The sequence below is a fragment of the Dendrobates tinctorius genome, unplaced genomic scaffold, assembly GCF_039654945.1.
Source record: "Dendrobates tinctorius isolate UK_male_01 unplaced genomic scaffold, ASM3965494v1 ptg000189l, whole genome shotgun sequence".
Taxonomy (NCBI): domain Eukaryota; kingdom Metazoa; phylum Chordata; class Amphibia; order Anura; family Dendrobatidae; genus Dendrobates; species Dendrobates tinctorius.
The window spans coordinates 3,027,946-3,047,993 of NW_027361856.1; the positions used below are offsets into that span (position 1 = coordinate 3,027,946).

At 45.8% G+C, this 20,048-nt stretch overlaps 1 protein-coding gene across 5 annotated transcripts in view; it reads left to right on the forward strand.

The window, feature by feature from the left end:
• ASPDH (aspartate dehydrogenase domain containing) overlaps positions 1-16,411 on the forward strand; it is a 131,348-nt gene extending 114,937 nt beyond the window's left edge. For all 5 annotated transcript variants that reach the window (XM_073552268.1, XM_073552272.1, XM_073552270.1 and 2 more), the window contains 3 exons: positions 3,757-3,983; positions 14,264-14,421; positions 15,985-16,411. In XM_073552268.1, the coding sequence (XP_073408369.1) occupies positions 3,757-3,983; positions 14,264-14,421; positions 15,985-16,022 (423 nt within the window). In that variant the 3' untranslated portion in view covers positions 16,023-16,411. The remainder of the gene's footprint in view (positions 1-3,756; positions 3,984-14,263; positions 14,422-15,984) is intronic.
• Positions 16,412-20,048: the final 3,637 nt, after the last annotated feature.

The window sequence follows — 20,048 nt, forward strand, 5'->3', positions numbered from 1 at the left end:
TTTTTTGACGGATCCGTCAAAACTGCAGATATTGAAATGTAAAGGAACATAATTCTGGAGAGAGAGAGGCGTCCATTCTAGCTGACGACGGACGGTGACGTATCCGTCACCGTCCGCCTTTTTGACTGACACAAAAAATGTTCCTAGGGACGTTTTTTCGGCTGACAGACAGGTATTTTCTGACGGATCCATTGAAGAACGGATGAAACAGAAGGCCATCCGTCACTAATACAAGTCTATGGGGAAAGAAACGGATCCGCCTGGCAAATCCGTCAGATCCGTTTTTTTCCCTAAATGGTGGATTTTGACTGATGCCAAAAAACGGAAGTGTGAAACAGACCTTAACAAGAGATCCTGGGTAATAAACAGAAACTGCTTTCTACCGCTTCTATCTTCTCCATTGTCAGCAAATGTTATTCAGCAAAAAGAACTATCAGCACTGCGGGACCTGTCAGTCACATGATCACCAGGCCTCTGCTGGAAAAGCATAGATGTATTGACCCTAGTAGATCCAGATCAGCTCTGCCATTGACATCTGGCACGACAGGAGGTTGTTGCCCTCAGAATTAGGATTCAATGGATGACTTGGAATTGCTGTAGAAAAAAAAGCAAAAAGAAAAAAAAAATTGTTCGACATGCACATCCAAGTGACAGGTGACAACGGGACTTTCACACTGCTCAGTGGTCTTTAGTGTTGAGCATTCCGATACCGCAAGTATCGGGTATCGGCCGATATTAGCGGTATCGGAATTCCGATACTGACTTCCGATACTTTTGTCATATCGGATTCCGGAATCGGAATCGGAAGTTCAAAGTTGATTGACAGCCGAAACGACGTCATCATGATGCGCGGTGTGTGCGCATCATGATGCGCCGTCATTTCGGGCCTTCCGGGGGTCTCTGCCGGCCTGCCGGGGGGCTGTGCCGGCCTGCCGGGGGGCTGTGTGGACTGCCCGGGGTCTGTACCGGCCTGCCGGGGGGCTGTGCCGGCCTGCCGGTGGTCTGTGCACCCTGTGGGGGCTGTGCCGGCCTGCCGGGGGGCTGTGCTGATGTCCGGGAGTCTGTGCAGGCATCATCCGATGGGACTACAAGTCCCATCGGGCGATGCCTGCTACCATGACAGTGATTGACACATTAGCCAATGATGGGACAGTAGTAGTCCCATCATCCGGCTAATGTGTTAAATGTAAAAAAAAAAAAAAAAATACTACATACATACTACATGCATACTACATGCATGCTACATGCTACATACATACCACATATATACTACATGCATGCTACATACATACTACATGCAACATACATACTACATATATACTACATGCATGCTACATACATCCTACATGCTACATACATACTACATACATACTACATACATACTACATGCTACATACATACTACATATATACTACATGCATGCTACATACATACTACATGCTACATACATACTACATATATACTACATGCATGCTACATACATACATGCTACATACATACTACATACATGCTACATGCATGCTACATACATACTACATACATACCACATATATACTACATACATACCACATATATACTACATATATACTACATGCATGCTACATACATACTACATGCTACATACATACTACATATATACTACATGTATGCTACATACATACTACATGCTACATGCATGCTACATACATACTACATGCTACATACATACTACATACATACTACATGCATGCTACATACTACATGCTACATACATACCACATATATACTACATGCATGCTACATACATACTACATACATACATGCTACATACATACTACATGTTACATACCTCATATATACTACATACATACTACATACATGCTACATACATACTACATGCATGCTACATACAATACATTCATACAATACATACATAGACATACAGTACATATAACATAGAGTAACATACTTACCAATACTTGTCACATTGTTCCCCGAAGCCATTGTCTTTTACGGAATAAATATTAACATAACAAACCACAAAAATACTCACCCATGATCCGAAGCAGTCCACGAGTGTGTCCCACACAATTTCCCACACAGCTTTTACCATAAAGTGAGACTAGGGACTTTTTTTTTAAGTGGCGGAGGAATACAGTGCGGCAGGATACCTACCTTCCGTCATTGGATTCCTGCAGCCCGTAGAGAGCGGCAGCATCAGCTGATGCTGCAGTTCTCTACCCAAGATCGTCGTGGGACACACTCGTGGACTGCTTCGGATCATGGGTGAGTATTTTTGTGGTTTGTTATGTTAATATTTATTCCGTAAAAGACAATGGCTTCGGGGAACAATGTGACAAGTATTGGTAAGTATGTTACTCTATGTTATATGTACTGTATGTCTATGTATGTATTGTATGAATGTATTGTATGTAGCATGCATGTAGTATGTATGTAGCATGTATGTAGTATATATGTGGTATGTATGTAGCATGTAGTATGTATGTAGCATGCATGTAGTATGTATGTAGTATGTATGTAGCATGTATGTAGCATGCATGTAGTATATATGTGGTATGTATGTAGCATGTAGTATGTATGTAGTATGTATGTAGCATGTAACATGTATGTAGCATGCATGTAGTATATATGTAGTATGTATGTAGCATGTAGTATGTATGTAGCATGCATGTAGTATATATGTAGTATGTATGTAGTATGCATGTAGCATGCATGTAGTATGTATGTAGTATGTATGTAGCATGTAGTATGTATGTAGCATGCATGTAGTATGTATGTAGCATGCATGCAGTATGTATGTAGCATGCATGTAGTATATATGTAGTATGTATGTAGTATGTATGTAGCATGTATGTAGTATATATGTAGTATGTATGTAGCATGTAGCATGTATGTAGCATGCATGTAGTATACATGTAGTATATATGTACTATGTATGTAGCATGTAGTATGTATGTAGCATGCATGTAGTATGTATGTATGTAGTATTTTTTTTTTTTTTTTTTTACATTTAACACATTAGCCGGATGATGGGACTACTACTGTCCCATCATTGGCTAATGTGTCAATCACTGTCATGGTAGCAGGCATCGCCCGATGGGACTTGTAGTCCCATCGGATGATGCCTGCACAGACTCCCGGACATCAGCACAGCCCCCCGGCAGGCCGGCACAGCCCCCCGGCAGGCCGGTACAGACCCCCACAGGGTGCACAGACCACCGGCAGGCCGGCACAGCCCCCCGGCAGGCCGGTACAGACCCCCACAGGGTGCACAGACCCCCAGACATCAGCACAGCCCCCCGGCAGGCCGGCACAGCCCCCCGGCAGGCCGGTACAGACCCCCACAGGGTGCACAGACCCCGGGCAGTCCGCACAGCCCACCGGCAGGCCGGCACAGACCCCCGGCAGGCCGGCAGAGACCCCCGGAAGGCCCGTACAGACCCCCGAGAGGCTGTACAAGGGCAGGAAAGGGTTTTTCCAATTCCGATACCGGAAGTCTCATAGACTTGAATGGGACTTCCGGTATCGGCATCGGCGATACCGATACTTTTTTTAAAGATCGGCCGATCCATTCCGATCCGATATTTTGAAGTATCGGACGGTATCGCTCAACTCTAGTGGTCTTGCATATTCTGTCACATACAATTTGACACTGGTGAATGTCCGTTTTGTGGCCGTGAGCACTGATTGCATCCTCAGCGTCATGCCAGTGTGGATCAATCATATGAAAAACTCAGACTTCTGCTTCTCTTCCAGGGCCTGAAAATCATAATGACCAAACACCCAAACAGCTTTAAGCTTGAAGGCAAGTTGTCAGAAAAAGATCTGTCAGCACTCCAAGATCGCACCATCTTATATGAAGGACCCATACGACAACTGTGCCCAATGGCTCCCAATAATGTCAACACAATGGCAGCTGCCTCACTGGCTGCCCACACGCTGGGATTTGATAAGGTTATTGGGGTATTAGTAGCAGATCCCAGGTAAGATTACACTCTCATGTCTACTCATTAGTGTTGCGCGATACCTTCCAATATTGTGAAATATCGGATCGTATTGGATCGGACCGATACCCAAAAAGTATCGGATATCTCTGATTCCGATACCGGAAACCAATGCAAGTCAATGGGACAGAAATATCGGAATTAAAATAAACCCTTTCTTTCCCTGTAGGTTAATTCTACATGAAGAAAAACAACTAATAATAATGTAGAATGTATTGGGGGAGGTGGAGGAGACATTAAAGGCATAGAGGTTTAGCCCAATCAAATGGAATAGCAGGAATAATTTTTTTTTTTTAAGACGTTCGGAGTTGCAAAGATATTGACTATGTTAACCTTTTTTATTTTTTGTCAGATATGTATGTTTCACTACTTCCATGCTCTTCACCTTCTTTTTTACTTCTCCCACACTTTCTCCTTCATGATCCTCAGCAACAGCAGCATCTTTTTCATCAACTTCTTCTTCACCTTATTCATCTTCTTCTTCACCTTCTTCCTATTCTTTTTTTTTTTTTACATTCTTCATATTCTTCTTATTCAACTATTATTCTTCTTCCTATTCTTCTTCATCATATTCTTATTTGTGACAGGCATTCCTGTAGTTGCTATCTATAAAAGTTTGAAGATTACATCAGCCGTTCTGCTTGTCACAAAAGATTTACAACAGGATTTGTCCGCATTCAGTATGGCCTGCAGCAGCAGGCATTTTCCAGGGGCACCACGAGGAGGAACGGACTCACCCCCATACACTGCTTAGTCGTCTTCTGCTTATAATTTAGATAATATCTTTTGCTCTGAGTTTTAGTCTTATGCTTAATGTTCTTCGGCTTTTTGTTCTTCTGCTTTTTGTTTTTCTGCTTCTTGGTCTTCTGTCTCTTGTAGTTCTGTATCTTGGTGGTTGTCTTCATGTTCTTTGTCCTCTTGGTCATCTACTTCAGGGTCATCTTTTTGGTCTTCTTTGGGGTGGTCTTCAGGGTCGTCGTCAGGGAGATCCAGAGGGATTACCAAAAACCATTTCAAAAAGTTTGAACTTGGAAATGTAGCAGAAGGTACAAGAAGGCTGAGGAACTGCCGAGAACCAGCTGACGGTACTGGAACCCGGATGGGTAGCAGAAGGAACAAGAGCCAATGGAACTACCGAGGACCAGCTGATGGTACTGGAACCCGGTTACTGAGCAGGAGGTACCTGTGATAGAAAGCACTACCAAGGACCAGCAGACGTTGCTGGAACTCGCATACCGAGATGGAGGCACCTAAGCCAAAGGCACTGCCGAGAGCCAGCTGACGGTGCTGGAACCCGGAGGGGCAGCAGAAGGAACAAGAGGCAATGGAACTACCGAGGACCAGCTGACAGTGCTGGAACACGGATGGGTAGCAGAAGGAACAAGAGCCAATGGCACTACTGAGGACCAGCTGATGTTACTGGAACCCGGTTACTAAGCAGGAGGTACCTGTGCTAGAAGCACTACCAAGGACCAGCAGACGTTGCTGGAACTCGGATACCGAGAAGGAGGCACCTAAGCCAAAGGCACTGCCGAGAACCATCTGACGGTGCTGGAACCCGGATGAGTAGCAGAAGGTACCCATGAAAAACAAAGTTGCAAGGCCACGAGCCGACCGCAGTTACCAAAACCCACAGTCCTACAGGGGGTGCTTGTCCTATTGGCACTACGGAACCAGCCTTTATTGCCAGAACCCGCAGCCCACATAGGAAGCACCTAAACTGCAGGCACCATCGAGTCGGCTAACCCGACCGCAACACGACAGAACAATGTATTGGTGCCAAAGTGACGTTGACACTTCCCTGAAACAGCTGATGGTGCTGGAACCCAGAGGGGCAGCAGAAGGAACAAGAGCCAATGGCACTACCGAGGACCAGCTGATGGTACTGGAGCCCGGTGACTAAGCAGGAGGTACCTGTGCTAGAAAGCACTACCAAGGACCAACAGGCGTTGCTGGAACTCGGATACCAAGATGGAGGCACCTAAGCCAAAGGCACTGCCGAGAACCAGCAGACGGTGCTGGAACCCGGAGGGGCAGCAGAAGGAACAAGAGGCAATGGAACTACCGAGGACCAGCTGACGCTGCTGGAACCTGGATGGGTAGCAGAAGCTACAAGAGCCAATGGCACTACCGAGGACCAGCTAACGGTACTGGAACCCGATGATTAAGCAGGAGGTACCTGTGCTAGAAAGCACTACCAAGGACCAGCAGACGTTGCTGGAACTCAGATAACGAGATAGAGGTACCTAAGCCAAAGGCACTGCCGAGAACCAGCTGACGGTGCTGGAACCCAGAGGGGCAGCAGAAGGTACCCATGAAAAAGACAAAGTTGCAAGGCCGCGAGCCGGCCGCAGTTACCGAAACCCACAGTCCTACAGGGGGTGCTTGTCCTATTGGCACTATGGAACCAGCCTTTATTGCCAGAGCCCACATAGGAAGCACCTAAACTGCAGGCACCATAGAGTCAGCTAACCAAACCGCAACACGACAGGACATCGTATTGGTGACAAAGTGACGTTGACACCTCCCGGAAACAGCTGGCATGCTGGAACCAGGCAGGCGAGGAAGGACTACCTGTGCCAAAGACACTTCTGAGCAGCAACTGGTAGTGTTGGAGCCCAGGGATTACAGTTCAAACAGAGTAGAGGAAGAGTTCTAATTGCAGCAAGTTTAAAATCTTTAGTTGTGTGAGTGTGGACAGAGCAGGAGACATTGCCGTACACACAGCTGGGGATCAGCTGACATTACTGAACCCCAATAACACTGGAGCATATGTTGCCTGCAGACGGCACTTCTGAGCAGCAACTAGCGGGGTTGGAGCCCAGGATCCATCATGGTGTAGGCTGAGGTGTACTTGGAGCAAGTATAAAATCTGATGTAGTTTGAATGTGGAGGGAGCAGGAGACATTGCCAGACACACAGCAGGGGAGCAGCTGGCGTTACTGAAACCCACTTACACAGGAGCAAGTGTTTTTTTCTGTGCAGACGGCACTTCTGAGCAACAACTGGCGGTGTTGGAGCCCAGGATCAATCATGGTGTAGGCTAAGGCCTACATGGAGCAAGTTTAAAATCTGATGTAGTTTGAATGTGGAGGGAGCAGGAGATATTGCCGTACACACAGCAGGGGAGCAGCTGGCGTTACTGAACCCCACTTACACAGGAGGTAGTGTTTTTCTCTGTGCAGACGGCAATTCCAAGCAACAACTGGCGGTGTTGGAGCCCAGGATCAATCATTGTGTAGGCTGAGGCCTACTTGGAGCAAGTTTAATATCTGATGTAGTTTGAATGTGGAGGGAGCAGGAGACATTGCCGGACACACAGCAGGGGAGCAGCTGGCGTTACTGAACCCCACTAACACAGGAGCTAGTGTTTTTCTCTGTGCAGACGGCACTTCTGAACAACAACTGGCAGTGTTGGAGCCCAGGGTCAATCGAGGAGTAGACTGAGGCCTAATTAGAGCAAGTTTAATATCTGATGTAGTTTGAATGTGGAGGGAGCAGGAGACATTGCCGTACACACAGCAGGGGAGCAGCTGGGGTTACTGAACCCCACTAACACAAGAGCTAGATTTTTTTTCTGTGCAGACGGCACTTCTGAGCAGCAACTGGTCGTGTTGGAGCCCAGGGATTACAGTTCAGGTAGTAGAAACATGAACACAACAGGAGACCTGGATACTGTTGCCAACCAATTATTTAATCTGGAAGAGGACTGGCAAATTCAGGCGAGATCCAGGCCTTGTTCATTTTCAGAAAAGTAAGCCGGTCAACGTTATCGGAGGATAGTCGCGTGCGACAGTCTGTTAGTACACCACCTGCGGCACTAAAGACGCGTTCCGATGATACACTAGCAGCAGGGCAAGCAGCACCCACCTCCAATACATACTGGCTAAGCTCTGGCCAGGTATCCAGCTTAGAGACCCAAAACTTGAAAGGGGAAGAGCCGTCTGGGAGTACATTGAGAGGGCAAGACATGTAGTCTGTCACCATCTGACGGAAACGTTGCCTCCTGCTGACTGGAGCCATCTGTGATGGTGTAGACATTTGTGGTGGGCACACAAAACTTTGCCACATTTTGGCCATACTGGTCTTGCCTTGTGCTGAGGCCCTGCTTCTGCTGCCTCTTTGTACACAGCTTCCTCCACTGCCTCGACGCACAGAGCTGCTTTGTAAAGCACTAGCAGCACTGCTCTCTGGTGGAATGGAGAACATGATGGAATGCACCAGTGTGTCTTGGTACTCCCGCATTTTACGCTCCCGGTTCAACGGTGTTATGAGGCTTTGTAAGTTGTCCTGGTAGCGAGGATCTAGGAGGGTGTACACCCAATAATCAGCCGTGTTGAGAATGTGGGCGATGCGGCGGTCGTTTCTCAGGCACTGCAGCATGAAATCATCCATGTGCTGCAGACTCCCAACTGGCCAAGAAACGCTGTCCCCTGCTTGAGGCGTCATCTCTGCCTGCTCTGCATCACCCCACCCTCGCTCTACATATTGACTACTAGAGCATTGTGTACCTCCCTCCTCTGGAGAGATGTCTTCCTCCTCCATTGACTCCTCCTCATCCTCCTCACAAAGTGTCCCCTGCCTAGGCCTTTGTGAGGAACCACGTTGCGCAGACTGTCCAGAAGCAGATGGCATTTGTGACTCTTCATCCTCCACCTTTTCCAAAACCTCCCTTAGTGCTTGCAGTGTTTTTTAAAGCAGGCAGATAAGGGGGACAGTCATGCTGACTAGTGCATCATCTGCACTCGCCATCCACGTGGAATCATCGAAGGCATGCAAAACGTGGCAGATGTCCTTCATAGAGGCCCACTCAGTGGTGGTGAAGTGTGACCGGCACGCAGTGCGATTTGTTTGCGCCTGATGCAGCTGGTACTCCATTACTGCTGCCTGCTGCTCACAAAACCGCTCCAACATATGTAACGTTGAATTCCACCTGGTGGGTAGGTCACATATGATGCGATGTTCCGGAAGGCGGAATCGGCGCTGCAGAGCTGCAATGCGCGATCTTGCGATGCTGGAATGCCGCAAGTGAGCACACTCTATGCGGACCTTATGCAGCAGTGCATCAAGATCCAAATAGTCCCTCAGAAAACTCTGCACGACCAAGTTGAGCACATGTGCCAGACATGGGATGTGAGTGAGGTTGCCTAGGCCCAGAGCTGCCACCAGATTTCGGCCATTGTCACACACTACCAAGCCTGGCTGGAGATTCGCTGGCACAAACCACATGTCGCTCTCCTGCTTGATGGCATTCCAGAGCTCCTGCGCTGTGTGCCTTTGATTCCCCAAAGAAATTAATTTCAGTATGGCCTGTTGACGTTTAGCCATGGCTGTGCTCATATCGGTCGTAACAGGTAAGCGTTCACGAGTCCATGTGGAGGTAGACCGTGACGGTTCCTGCAGCTCTGATTCTGAGGAACTGGAGTTGGAGTTGGCAGAACACGTACAGCGCCTCTCTCAAGATCTGTACCCGGCTCCACAACATTGACCCAATGGGCAGTGAGGGAAAGGTATCGTCCCGGTCCATGGTTACAGGTCCACGCATCGGTGGTCAGGTGGACCTTGCTACTGACGGCGTTTAGTAGCGCATGTTTAATTTTTCCCTCCACATGCTTTTGCAGGGCAGGGACGGCTTGCCTGCTGAAATAAAAGCGGCTGGGCATGGTGTATTGTGGGACTGCCAATGCCATGAAGTTACGTAAGGTGTAAGTCTCCACCAGCCTGAATGAGAGCATTTCAAGGGCCAGTAGTTTTGCAATGCCAGCATTCAGAGCCTGTGCTCGGGGATGGTTTGCCGAGTATGGCCGCTTTTTCTCCCATGCCTGTGCTACCAATGACTGTAGAGTGGCCTGGGAGTGTGAGGATGACAGGGAACGTGGTGCTGTGGGTGGAATGTCACTGGGTCTCTGGACAACAGTGCTAGAGGTTCTTCCATGGCGATCATGTGAGGAAGCCGAACCAGCTGTGTGTGAGCAGGAGGAAGAGGTGGTAGGTGGTGCTGTAGGTTGGCCTACGTCTTCAGTGTGTCTTTGTAACTCAACCATGTGCTTGGTCCGCACACCTTTCCACATATTTGTGGTATTGAGGTTGCTGACACCTTTTCCTCTTTTGACTTTCTGATTACACAGCTTGCATTTGACAAAGCAAATGTCATCTGCAACTGTGTCAAAAAAGGACCACGCACTGCAAGTCCTGGGAGCACCCGTTTTGGGTTTTGGAAGAGGAATGCTCCTAATGGGTGCCGAAGTGGAGGCTACAGGCAACCAAGTCTGCCCCCTCCCTCTCCCTCCTGTTTTGGCCGTTCGGGGAATCTCTTCCTCAGAGCTGCTCCCACCACCTTCCTGTTCCTCACGCCATGATGGGTCAATGACCTCATCATCTACACTCCCCTCTTCAAACACCTGCTTCTCCTGTGTAGTCTCACCAGCACAGTACGCACCAGAAAGTGGCACCTGAGTCTCATCATCTGATGCGTACTGAGGTGTGCTGACCATAGGCACTGGCCCACCCGCCTCTTCAGATTCAGAGGGACAAAGCAGTTGCGCATCACTGCATACTCCCTCTTCACATTCTAGAATGCTGCATGCTGCTTGGCTGGCCCCCTGTTTCCATGCCAAGAGATTCAGAGAACAGAAGTAGAGATGGCTCCTGTCCAGGGCTCTCTGACTGCCTGGCAATTTGGCAGGTGGTGAAGAGACAGATGGTTGCTCTTCAGTGCTCTGGCCCTGAGAGGATGTGGAAGTCATTGAAGTCGATGCGTTAGCTGCCATCAATCCGACAACGGCTTCAATTTGTTCGTCCCGCAGCAGTGGGGTACGGCGAGGTCCTACAAAGCTGCGCATAAAGGACTCTTCCCTGGTAAAACAGGGGATGCTGAGTCACTGGTGCCCGCAGCAGGCACAGAAACCCCACGTCCTCTCCCTGCTGAAACGCCATGCCCACGACCACATGCCTTACTCCCTGTCTTCTTCATCTTGGTAGACTGATAAAGATAGGCAGAAAAGTACAAAGGGGGTCTTAGTGTGCTTATTCCTGAACAGCTGCTAACAGGTATAGGAAACACTAATTTTATACAGTGTGCGTGTGGACTACACTTTAATATGAGCTAATGTGGCCTACACAACTGTCAAGTGGAGTGTTTGGTGAACTTTATTTACGTGTCTTTTTTTTAAAAAAACAAAAAGGATGTGACCAAAGATGTGAAAGCGATAGTATCACAAACTTTTTGGAGCTATTGCAATGCAGGAAGGTAACCTACAATGCAATAGATGAGGCTCCAAAAAATAGGCTAATACTAATCTGGCTGGGGCTGCAGGGCACAAGCCAGAAAAAAGGCTCCTCTCTCTACTCCTATATAGTGTTTGCAACCAATCTAGCTGGATACAGATGGAAGCACACTAATTGGACAAATTCAGGAAAAATAAGCAGCACTACAGCAAAAAAGAACAATGTATGAGGCAGTGACGCACTTTGAGCGGACTACAACCAGAGGTGGCTGCAGAACACACTACAGCGTGAGCTGCACTCACACACAGAGACCTCACAGACAGCCGTGAACAGTGCAGAGAACTGTGCACTAGCACTGAAAGGCTGAAGAAAGGCTCCGCTGTCTACTCCTATATAGTGTTTGCAACCAATGTAGATGGATACGGATGGATGCACACTAATAGGAGAATTAATGAAAAATGAGCAGCAATAAAACAAAAATAAATATGTATGAGGCAGTGACGCACGCTGAGCGGCCTACAACCAGAAGTGGCTGCAGGACACACTACAGCATGAGCTGCACTCACACAGACCTTGCAGACAGCTGTGAACAGTGCTGCAAGGCAAAGGAAAGCTTCTCACAGGGGTTGTTAAACTAGCCTGGGTAAAGCACAATCTAGCAAATCGATATTTCTAACTGTCCCTCAGAGTCACAAGAGCAGCGTCCTGTCCCTCACTCAATTCACAGCAGAGTGAACCCAAAATGGCGGCGGCGGCTTTTATAGTGCATCCTGGCATCATTTCAGCAGCCAATCACAGCCATGCCATTAGTTAACATGCCTACATGCCTAACAGGATGTGCCCACACTTCTTAGGATTCCTCATTGGCTGAATCAAATCAAACTGGCTCATAGCATTATGGGAACTTCCGATTCCGGTATTCGATATGCAAAAAGTATCGGAACTCAGTATCGGAATTCTGATACCGCGAATATCAGCTGATACCCGATATTTGCGGTATCGGAATGCTCAACACTACTACTCATCCTTAAAAATAATTACTCCTTAATAGACACCACTTCTCTCCTGGGTGACTGTCACTATAAATCACATTTTAGAATCCTCAGTCACTCAGTACAGTGAACCTCAATCTAGTAAGCTCTCCAAAGACAGATTAAAAAAAGCATGCTCTACATTCTGGCTGGGGGCACAGCACTCCTAAAGGTAGGAGGACTTCACAGCCACTTTCTGAGCTGACAATTATATAGGAAATTAGCAAAAGATGGAAACTACTGAAAACCACCTCACCTGAGTTACTATGAGCTGTTGTATGGATGGTCCTGATATCTCACCTAGAATCATAGCTACAGTTAGGTCCATATATATTTGGACAGAGACAACATTTTTCTAATTTCGGTTCTAGACATTACTACAATGAATTTTAACCAAAACAATTCAGATGCAGTTGAAGTTCAGACTTTCAGCTTTCATTTGAGGGAATCCACATTAAAATTGGATGAAGGGTTCAGGAGTTTCAGCTCCTTAACATGTGCCACCCTGTTTTTAAAGGGACCAAAAGTAATTGGACAATTGACTCCAAGGCTATTTCATGGACAGGTGTTGGCAATCCCTTTGTTATGTCATTCTCAATTAAGCAGATAAAAGGCTTGGAGTTGATTTGAGGTGTGGTGCTTGCATTTGGAAGGTTTTCCTGTGAAGGAAACATGCGGTCAAAGGAGTTCTCCATGCAGGTGAAACAAGCCATCCTTAAGCTGCAAAAACAGAAAAACCCATCCAACAAATTGCTACAACAATAGGAGTGGCAAAATCTACAGTTTGGTACAGCTTGAGAAGGAAAGCACTGGTGAACTCATCAATGCAAAAAGACCTGGGCGCCCATGGAAGACAACAGTGGTGGATGATTGCAGAATAATCTCCATGGTGAAGAGGAACCCCTTCACAACAGCCAACCAAGTGAACAACACTCTCCAGGAGGTAGGCATATCAATATCCAAATCTACCATAAAAAGAAGACTGCATGAAAGTAAATACAGAGGCTTCACTGCATGGTGCAAGCCACTCATAAGCATCAAGAATAAAAAGGCTAGAATGGACTTTGCTAAAAAAAAATCTAAAAAAGCCAGCACAGTTCTGGAAGAACATTCTTTGGACAGATGAAACCAAGATCAACCTCTACCAGAATGATGGAAAGAGAAAAGTATGGAGAAAGTGTGGTACAGCTCATGATCCAAAGCATACCACATCATATGTAAAACACGGCGGAGGCAGTGTGATGCCCTGGGTATGCATGACTGCCAGTGGCATTGGGTCACTAGTGTATATTGATGATGTGACACAGGAGAGAAGCAGCTGAATGAATTCTGAGGTATTCAGAGCCATTCTGTGTGCTCAGATCCAGCCAAACTGATTGGTCGTCGTTTCATACTACAGATGGACAATGACCCAAAACAAAGCCAAAGCAACCCTGGAGTTTATTAAAGCAAAGAAGTGGAATATTCTTGAATGGCCAAGTTAGTCACCTGATCTCAACCCAACTGAGCATGCATTTCACTTGTTAAAGACTAAACTTCAGACAGAAAGGCCCACAAACAAACAGCAACTGAAAACCACCGCAGTGAAGGCCTGGCAGAGCATCAAAAAGTAGGAAACACAGCGTCTGGTGATGTCCATAAGTTCATGACTTCAGGCAGTCATTGCCAGCAAAGGGTTTTCAACCAAGTACTAGAAATGAGCATTTTATTTACAATTATTTATTCTGTCCAAGTACATTTGGTCCCTTTAAAAACAGGGTGGCACATGTTAAGGAGCTGAAAATCCTAAACCCTTCATCCAATTTTAATGTGGATACCCTGAAATGAAAGCTGAAAGTCTGAACTTCAACTGCATCTGAATTGTTTTGTTTAAAATTCATTGTGGTAATGTCTAGAACCAAAATTAGAAAAATGTTGTCTCTGTCCAAATATATATGGACCTAACTGTATATTATGGAATTCTAAGTGCATGAGCATTCACCATATTTTTCTTCTCTCCAGTGTCGCAGACTGGCATATAGTGGACATTGAGGTGACAGGAGCAACAAATGAGTCAACAGGTCAAGTGTTTACTGTTAGAACAAGTCGCCGAAACCCGGCTGCACCAGGAGCTGTGACTGGAACTGCCACCTTTGATTCATTCTGGAGCAGCGTCCTGGGTGAGCTTCTTTTATTCAATGTAAAACTATATTTCTTGACCCAAAGAATCCTGTTGTACTTGAGTCACTTGCAGGGGAGCATGACAGTGTGATGAGACCATCCTCTAGATGTTAGTAGGTATTCTCATGGTCTGGGCACTAGTGGTCAAACATTACGGGTGAGGAGAATATCTCCTAGATGTAAGAAAGTATTCTCATGGTCTGGGCACTTGTGGACAAACAATACATGTGAGGAGAACATCTCCTGGATGTTAGGAATTATTTTCATGGTCTGGACACCTGTGGTCAAACATTAGGGGTGGGGAGACTTTTTCCTAGATGTTAGTAAGTATTCTCATGGTTTGGGCACTTGTGGCAAAATATTAGGGGTGAGGAGAATATCTCCTAGATGTTAGAAAGTATTCTCATGGTCTGACCACCTGTGGTCAAACATTGGGGGTGAGGAGAATATCTTCTAAATGTTAGGAAGTATTCTCATCATCTGGGAATTTCTGGTCAAATATTAGGAGTGAGGAGAATATTTCCTAAATGTTAGGAATAATCTCATGGACTGGGCACCTGTGATCAGACATTAGGGGTGAAATAAGCATCTCCTAATTGTTCGGAAGAATTCTCATAGTCTGGGCACTTGTGGTCAAACATTAGGGGTGAGGAGAACATCTCCTGGATGTTAGGAATTATTTTCATGGTCTGGGCACTAGTGGTCAAACATTACGGGTGAGGAGAATATCTCCTAGATGTAAGAAAGTATTCTCATGGTCTGGGCACTTGTGGACAAACAATACATGTGAGGAGAACATCTCCTGGATGTTAGGAATTATTTTCATGGTCTGGACACCTGTGGTCAACATTAGGGGTGGGGAGAATTTTTCCTAGATGTTAGTAAGTATTCTCATGGTTTGGGCACTTGTGGTAAAATATTAGGGGTGAGGAGAATATCTCCTAGATGTTAGGAAGTATTCTCATGGTCTGGGAATTTCTGGTCAAATATTAGGAGTGAGGAGAATATTTCCTAAATGTTAGGAATAGTCTCATGGACTGGGCACCTGTGATCAGACATTAGGGGTGACATAAGCATCTCCTACTTGTTCGGAAGAATTCTCATAGTCTGGGCACTTGTGGTCAAACATTAGGGGTGAGGAGAACATCTCCTAGATGTTAGGAAGTATTCTCATGGTCTGGGCACTTGTGGTCAAATATTACGGGTGAGGAGAATAGCTCCTAGTTTTAAGGAGGTACTCTTATGGTCTGGATACTTGTGATCAGACATTAGGGGTGATGAGACCATTTCCTTAATGTTAGGAAGAATTTTCATTGTCTGAGCACTTGCCGTCAAACATTATGGGTGAGGAGAACATCTCTTAGATGTTACGAAGTATTCTCATGGTCTGGGCACTTGCAGTCTGATATTACGGGTGAAGAGAACATCTCCTAGATCTCAGGAAGTATTCTCATTATCTAAGCACTTGCAATCAGATATTAAGGATTAATGGAGGGCCATCTCCTAGTTATTAGGAAGTATTTTCATGATTCATAGTTCTTTTGCATTTATTTATATTGCAGTTTGCAAAGGTCATGGAGGACGGGTATTTTTCTGTTAGTTAAGTTGCCTACATGGTTTGCAGCAAACAACCGTGGAAGAAGAAATTCAGGATCACTGATCCCAGTGAGTACGATCATACAGGCTACCAACATGACTGCCCGAGGGAAATCACTAACATGTCTATGAACTTAGTCCCTTGCATCTTTGACCTCTTCTACTGCAGTCGCTTCAGGGGAACAATGTCGAAATCTCAGGAATTTTTTCATCATTGATCTTCCTTTTCAGAGATAAAATTATTCATTTATAATCATCACAATACAACGTCCAAACAAGTTAATGTCCGCACAGCCAGGTCTACTGCTATCTGAGAGATGCTTCATAGTCTTACACAGTTTCAGGCCTGGTTATATCACCTACATTAATAAACACTGTACATTGTCAAAAATATGTCTGTCTCGTCCCTGTTGACATAAAATCTGCGCATAGACTTATGCGTTTGCTAATATGGAAGTACACAAAACTGTTAAGCACATCAAGTCTTTCACCTCTGTCCTCTCTGTGGACTTTTCCATTCCTGGGTGCGATGACTGGGAACTCAGAGTCTTACCATGTAGTTAGGCCTCCTCGTCCAGACACCAGGGAGTTTCTGAGGAGTCCCCAATGTGTGAGCAGCTCCCTCAGAACATGTCTGCTTACACAAAGCCCCATGTAATGCATAAAATGTCAACATTTAGTCATATTCTCTTAAATTAATGCAAAAACTTTTGTGTAGATGCTCAAGTGCTTGTTACTCCAACTGAGCAGGCAGGATGCTCGGGCGGGCTCAACTTGAGTAACAAGTATAATGTTAGTCAATGGAAAATTCAAGCATATTTCCCCACGGACCCTGCCAGGATGTCTGGGGGGCAGGAAAATTGCTGAAATAGATGTAAACAGGACTGAAATGGCATGGGAACAGCATTGAGAAGATCCCTGGATTCATCTCTGACTTCCAGGTCGCTGCTGGGAACAATGTTTTCAAAGTATTATGCCACTTTTACGGACTGACAATAAAACTTAGAAAACTGAAGATAAAATGGATTTTACAGGAAAAAAATGTTAGGAAATATTCTATCCAGTATAATGACTAGAGATGGGAGAACCAAACAGTGAAGTTTGGCATCCATACCAAACATCTACTGTTTGTGCACGGACTTCACCAGGAAGTGCATGTTACTCTTCGGGTTTGGCCCCCGAACACCGAGTGTTTGTCTTGCTGTCATGTGGATGACAATGCGGCAAACACTGCTTCAGATCAGTGGTAAAATCATCAAATGGCAGCTGTGATCAAAGGTAAAACGTTAACCTCTGCATTCGACACAGTTGACCACTGCCTCCTACTACAGATCCTCTCCTCCTTCGGCATCAAAGACCTCACCGTATCCTGGATCTCCTCATACCTTTACAACCGCACATTCAGCGTCTCCCTCTCCCACACCACCTCCTCATCCACCCTCTCTCTGTTGGAGTTCCCCAAGGCTCTGTTTTAGGACCCCTACTCTTCTCAATCTATACACTTGGTCTGGGGCAACTCATAAAGTCCCACGGATTCCAGTACCACCTTTATGCTGATGACACTCAGATCTACCTCTCTGGCCCAGACGTCACCTCTCTGCTGTCCAGAAACCCAGAGTGTCTATCAGCCATATCCTCCTTCTCCTCTCGCTTCCTCAAGCTCAATGTGGACAAATCTGAACTCATCATCTTTCCTCCATCTCACAGATCTTCCTTACCTGACCTAGCTATAACAATTAATGACATCACGCTTTCCCCAGTACCGGAAGTCCGCTGCCTCGGAGTAACCTTTGACTCTGCCCTGTCCTTCAAACCACACATCCAAGCTCTTTCTACCTCCTGTCGCCTCCAGCTCAAAAATATTTCCAGAATCCGTCCCTTCCTCAACCCTCAATCTACTAAAATGCTTGTGCATGCCCTCATCATCTCCCGCCTCGACTACTGCAACATCCTCTTCTGTGGGCTCCCTGCTAACACCTTCGCACCTCTCCAGTCCATCCTTAACTCTGCTGCCCGATTAATTCATCTCTCTCCTCGCTACTCCTCCGCTTCTCCCCTCTGCAAATCTCTTCACTGGCTCCCATTCCCTCAGCGTATCCAGTTCAAATTACTAATACTGACCTACAAGGCCATCTATAACCTGTCTCCCACATATGTCTCTGAACTAATCTCCCGATACCTTCCCTCACGTAATCTCCGGTCCTCCCAAGACCTCCTGTCCTCCACACTTATTCCCTCCTCATCCAACCACCTCCAAGACTTCTCCCGAATTTCCCCTGTCCTCTGGAATTCTTTGCCCCTACAAGTCCGACTATCAACCACATTTGGATCCTTCAGACAGAACCTGAAAACCCACCTCTTCAAGAAAGCCTACAGCCTGCAATGACCCCGCTACCTCCTTCTCTCTCACCACTATCAGAGATATCACCTCAACCAACACCGGAACTGCTTTAACCCACCAACCTACTGTCTCCTTCCCCACCATCCTGTAGCATGAAAGCCCGAAAGGGCAGGGTCTTCTCCCCTCTGTATCAGTCTGTGATTGTTAGTTTGTTTACTGTAAGTGATATCTGTAATTTGTATGTAACCCCTTCTCATGTACAGCACCATGGAATCAATGGTGCTATATAAATAAATAATAATAATAATAACTACTGCTCCCATCAGCCTACACCTGCCGCTGCTAATAACATTGAGAGCAGGCGGTGGGTGATGGGAGTATTCATCAGCAGGTGCCTGCACTGTAAATAAATAATAAAAAAAAATAACAACATGGTAAAAATCGGCATGGGTTCCCCTGTATTTTTAATAACTAGCCAGGCAAAACTCACAGCTGGCGGCTGCAACCCTCAGATGTCAGCTTCAGCAAGGCTGGTAATCAAAGAGGGGTCCTCACTACAATTTTTTTAATTATTTAAATAAATAATTTAAAAAAAATGGTGTGGGGTCCCCCCATTTTTGACAACCAGCCAAGCTAAAACAGACATATGTGGCTGTTATTCTCAGGCTGGTAAGGAGCAATGGATATTGCCACCACAGTCTTAAAATAACAGCCTGTAGCCACCCAGAAAAGGTCCTGTGGCAATGACAAGTGGAGTTCATATTTGTGTGGGTTGTTTTATTGGAAATAAAACAAAACACACTTTTACTTTTTTTATTTTAAAAAATAATCATAGTTATACTCACCTAACACCCATGCAATTGAATCCCTTGTCTCCTGTAATAAAACAAAAATAAAAAACAACAATATCCCTCACATGTCCATCATTCTCTCCCATGCCTGGATGGTCGCATCTTGGCACCGTCCATGTTGAAAGCTGTTTATCCCCCAAACATGGATTATGGCATGGGACAGAACGACGGAAAGGTGAGGGATATTGTTTTTTATTTTTGCTTTATTACAGTTGACAAAGGTTTCCATGGAATGGGTGATGACCTGAGTATGGTTTAATTTAGAATCATTAAAGGAGTCTGTGTCATTCTTTCAATTAAAAGACTTTATACATGTTGTGTGTTTATTTACAATATAACTATAGGATTAGTTATGGATAGGTGTCTTATAGACGCCTCTCCATTACTAAACCGAGGGCTTGATGTCACCTGACAATACAAAGGTGTCATCAACCCTCCAAAAATGTACCCCACTTGCCACCGCTACAGAGCAAGTAGGAAGAGCCAGGCAAAGGGCCAGAATTGGCGCATATAATAGATGCGCTTTTTCTGGGTGGCTGCGGGCTGCTATTTTTAGGTTGGGGGCTAATATCCATGGCCCCTTACCAGCATGAGAATACCAGCCCCAGCTGTCTGCTTTAGCTTGGCTGGTTGTCAAAATGGGGGGACCCCACGCAGGTTTTTTTATTTATGTGTTTAAAATAATTTTAAAAATCGTAGCGGGGACCCCTATATTCTTGATAACCAGCCTTGTTGAAGCTGACAGCTGAGGGTTGCAGTCTCCAGCTGTGAATTTTGCCTGACTGGTTTTAAAAATACAAGGGAACTCACGCCATTTTTTTTTTTAATTATTTATTTA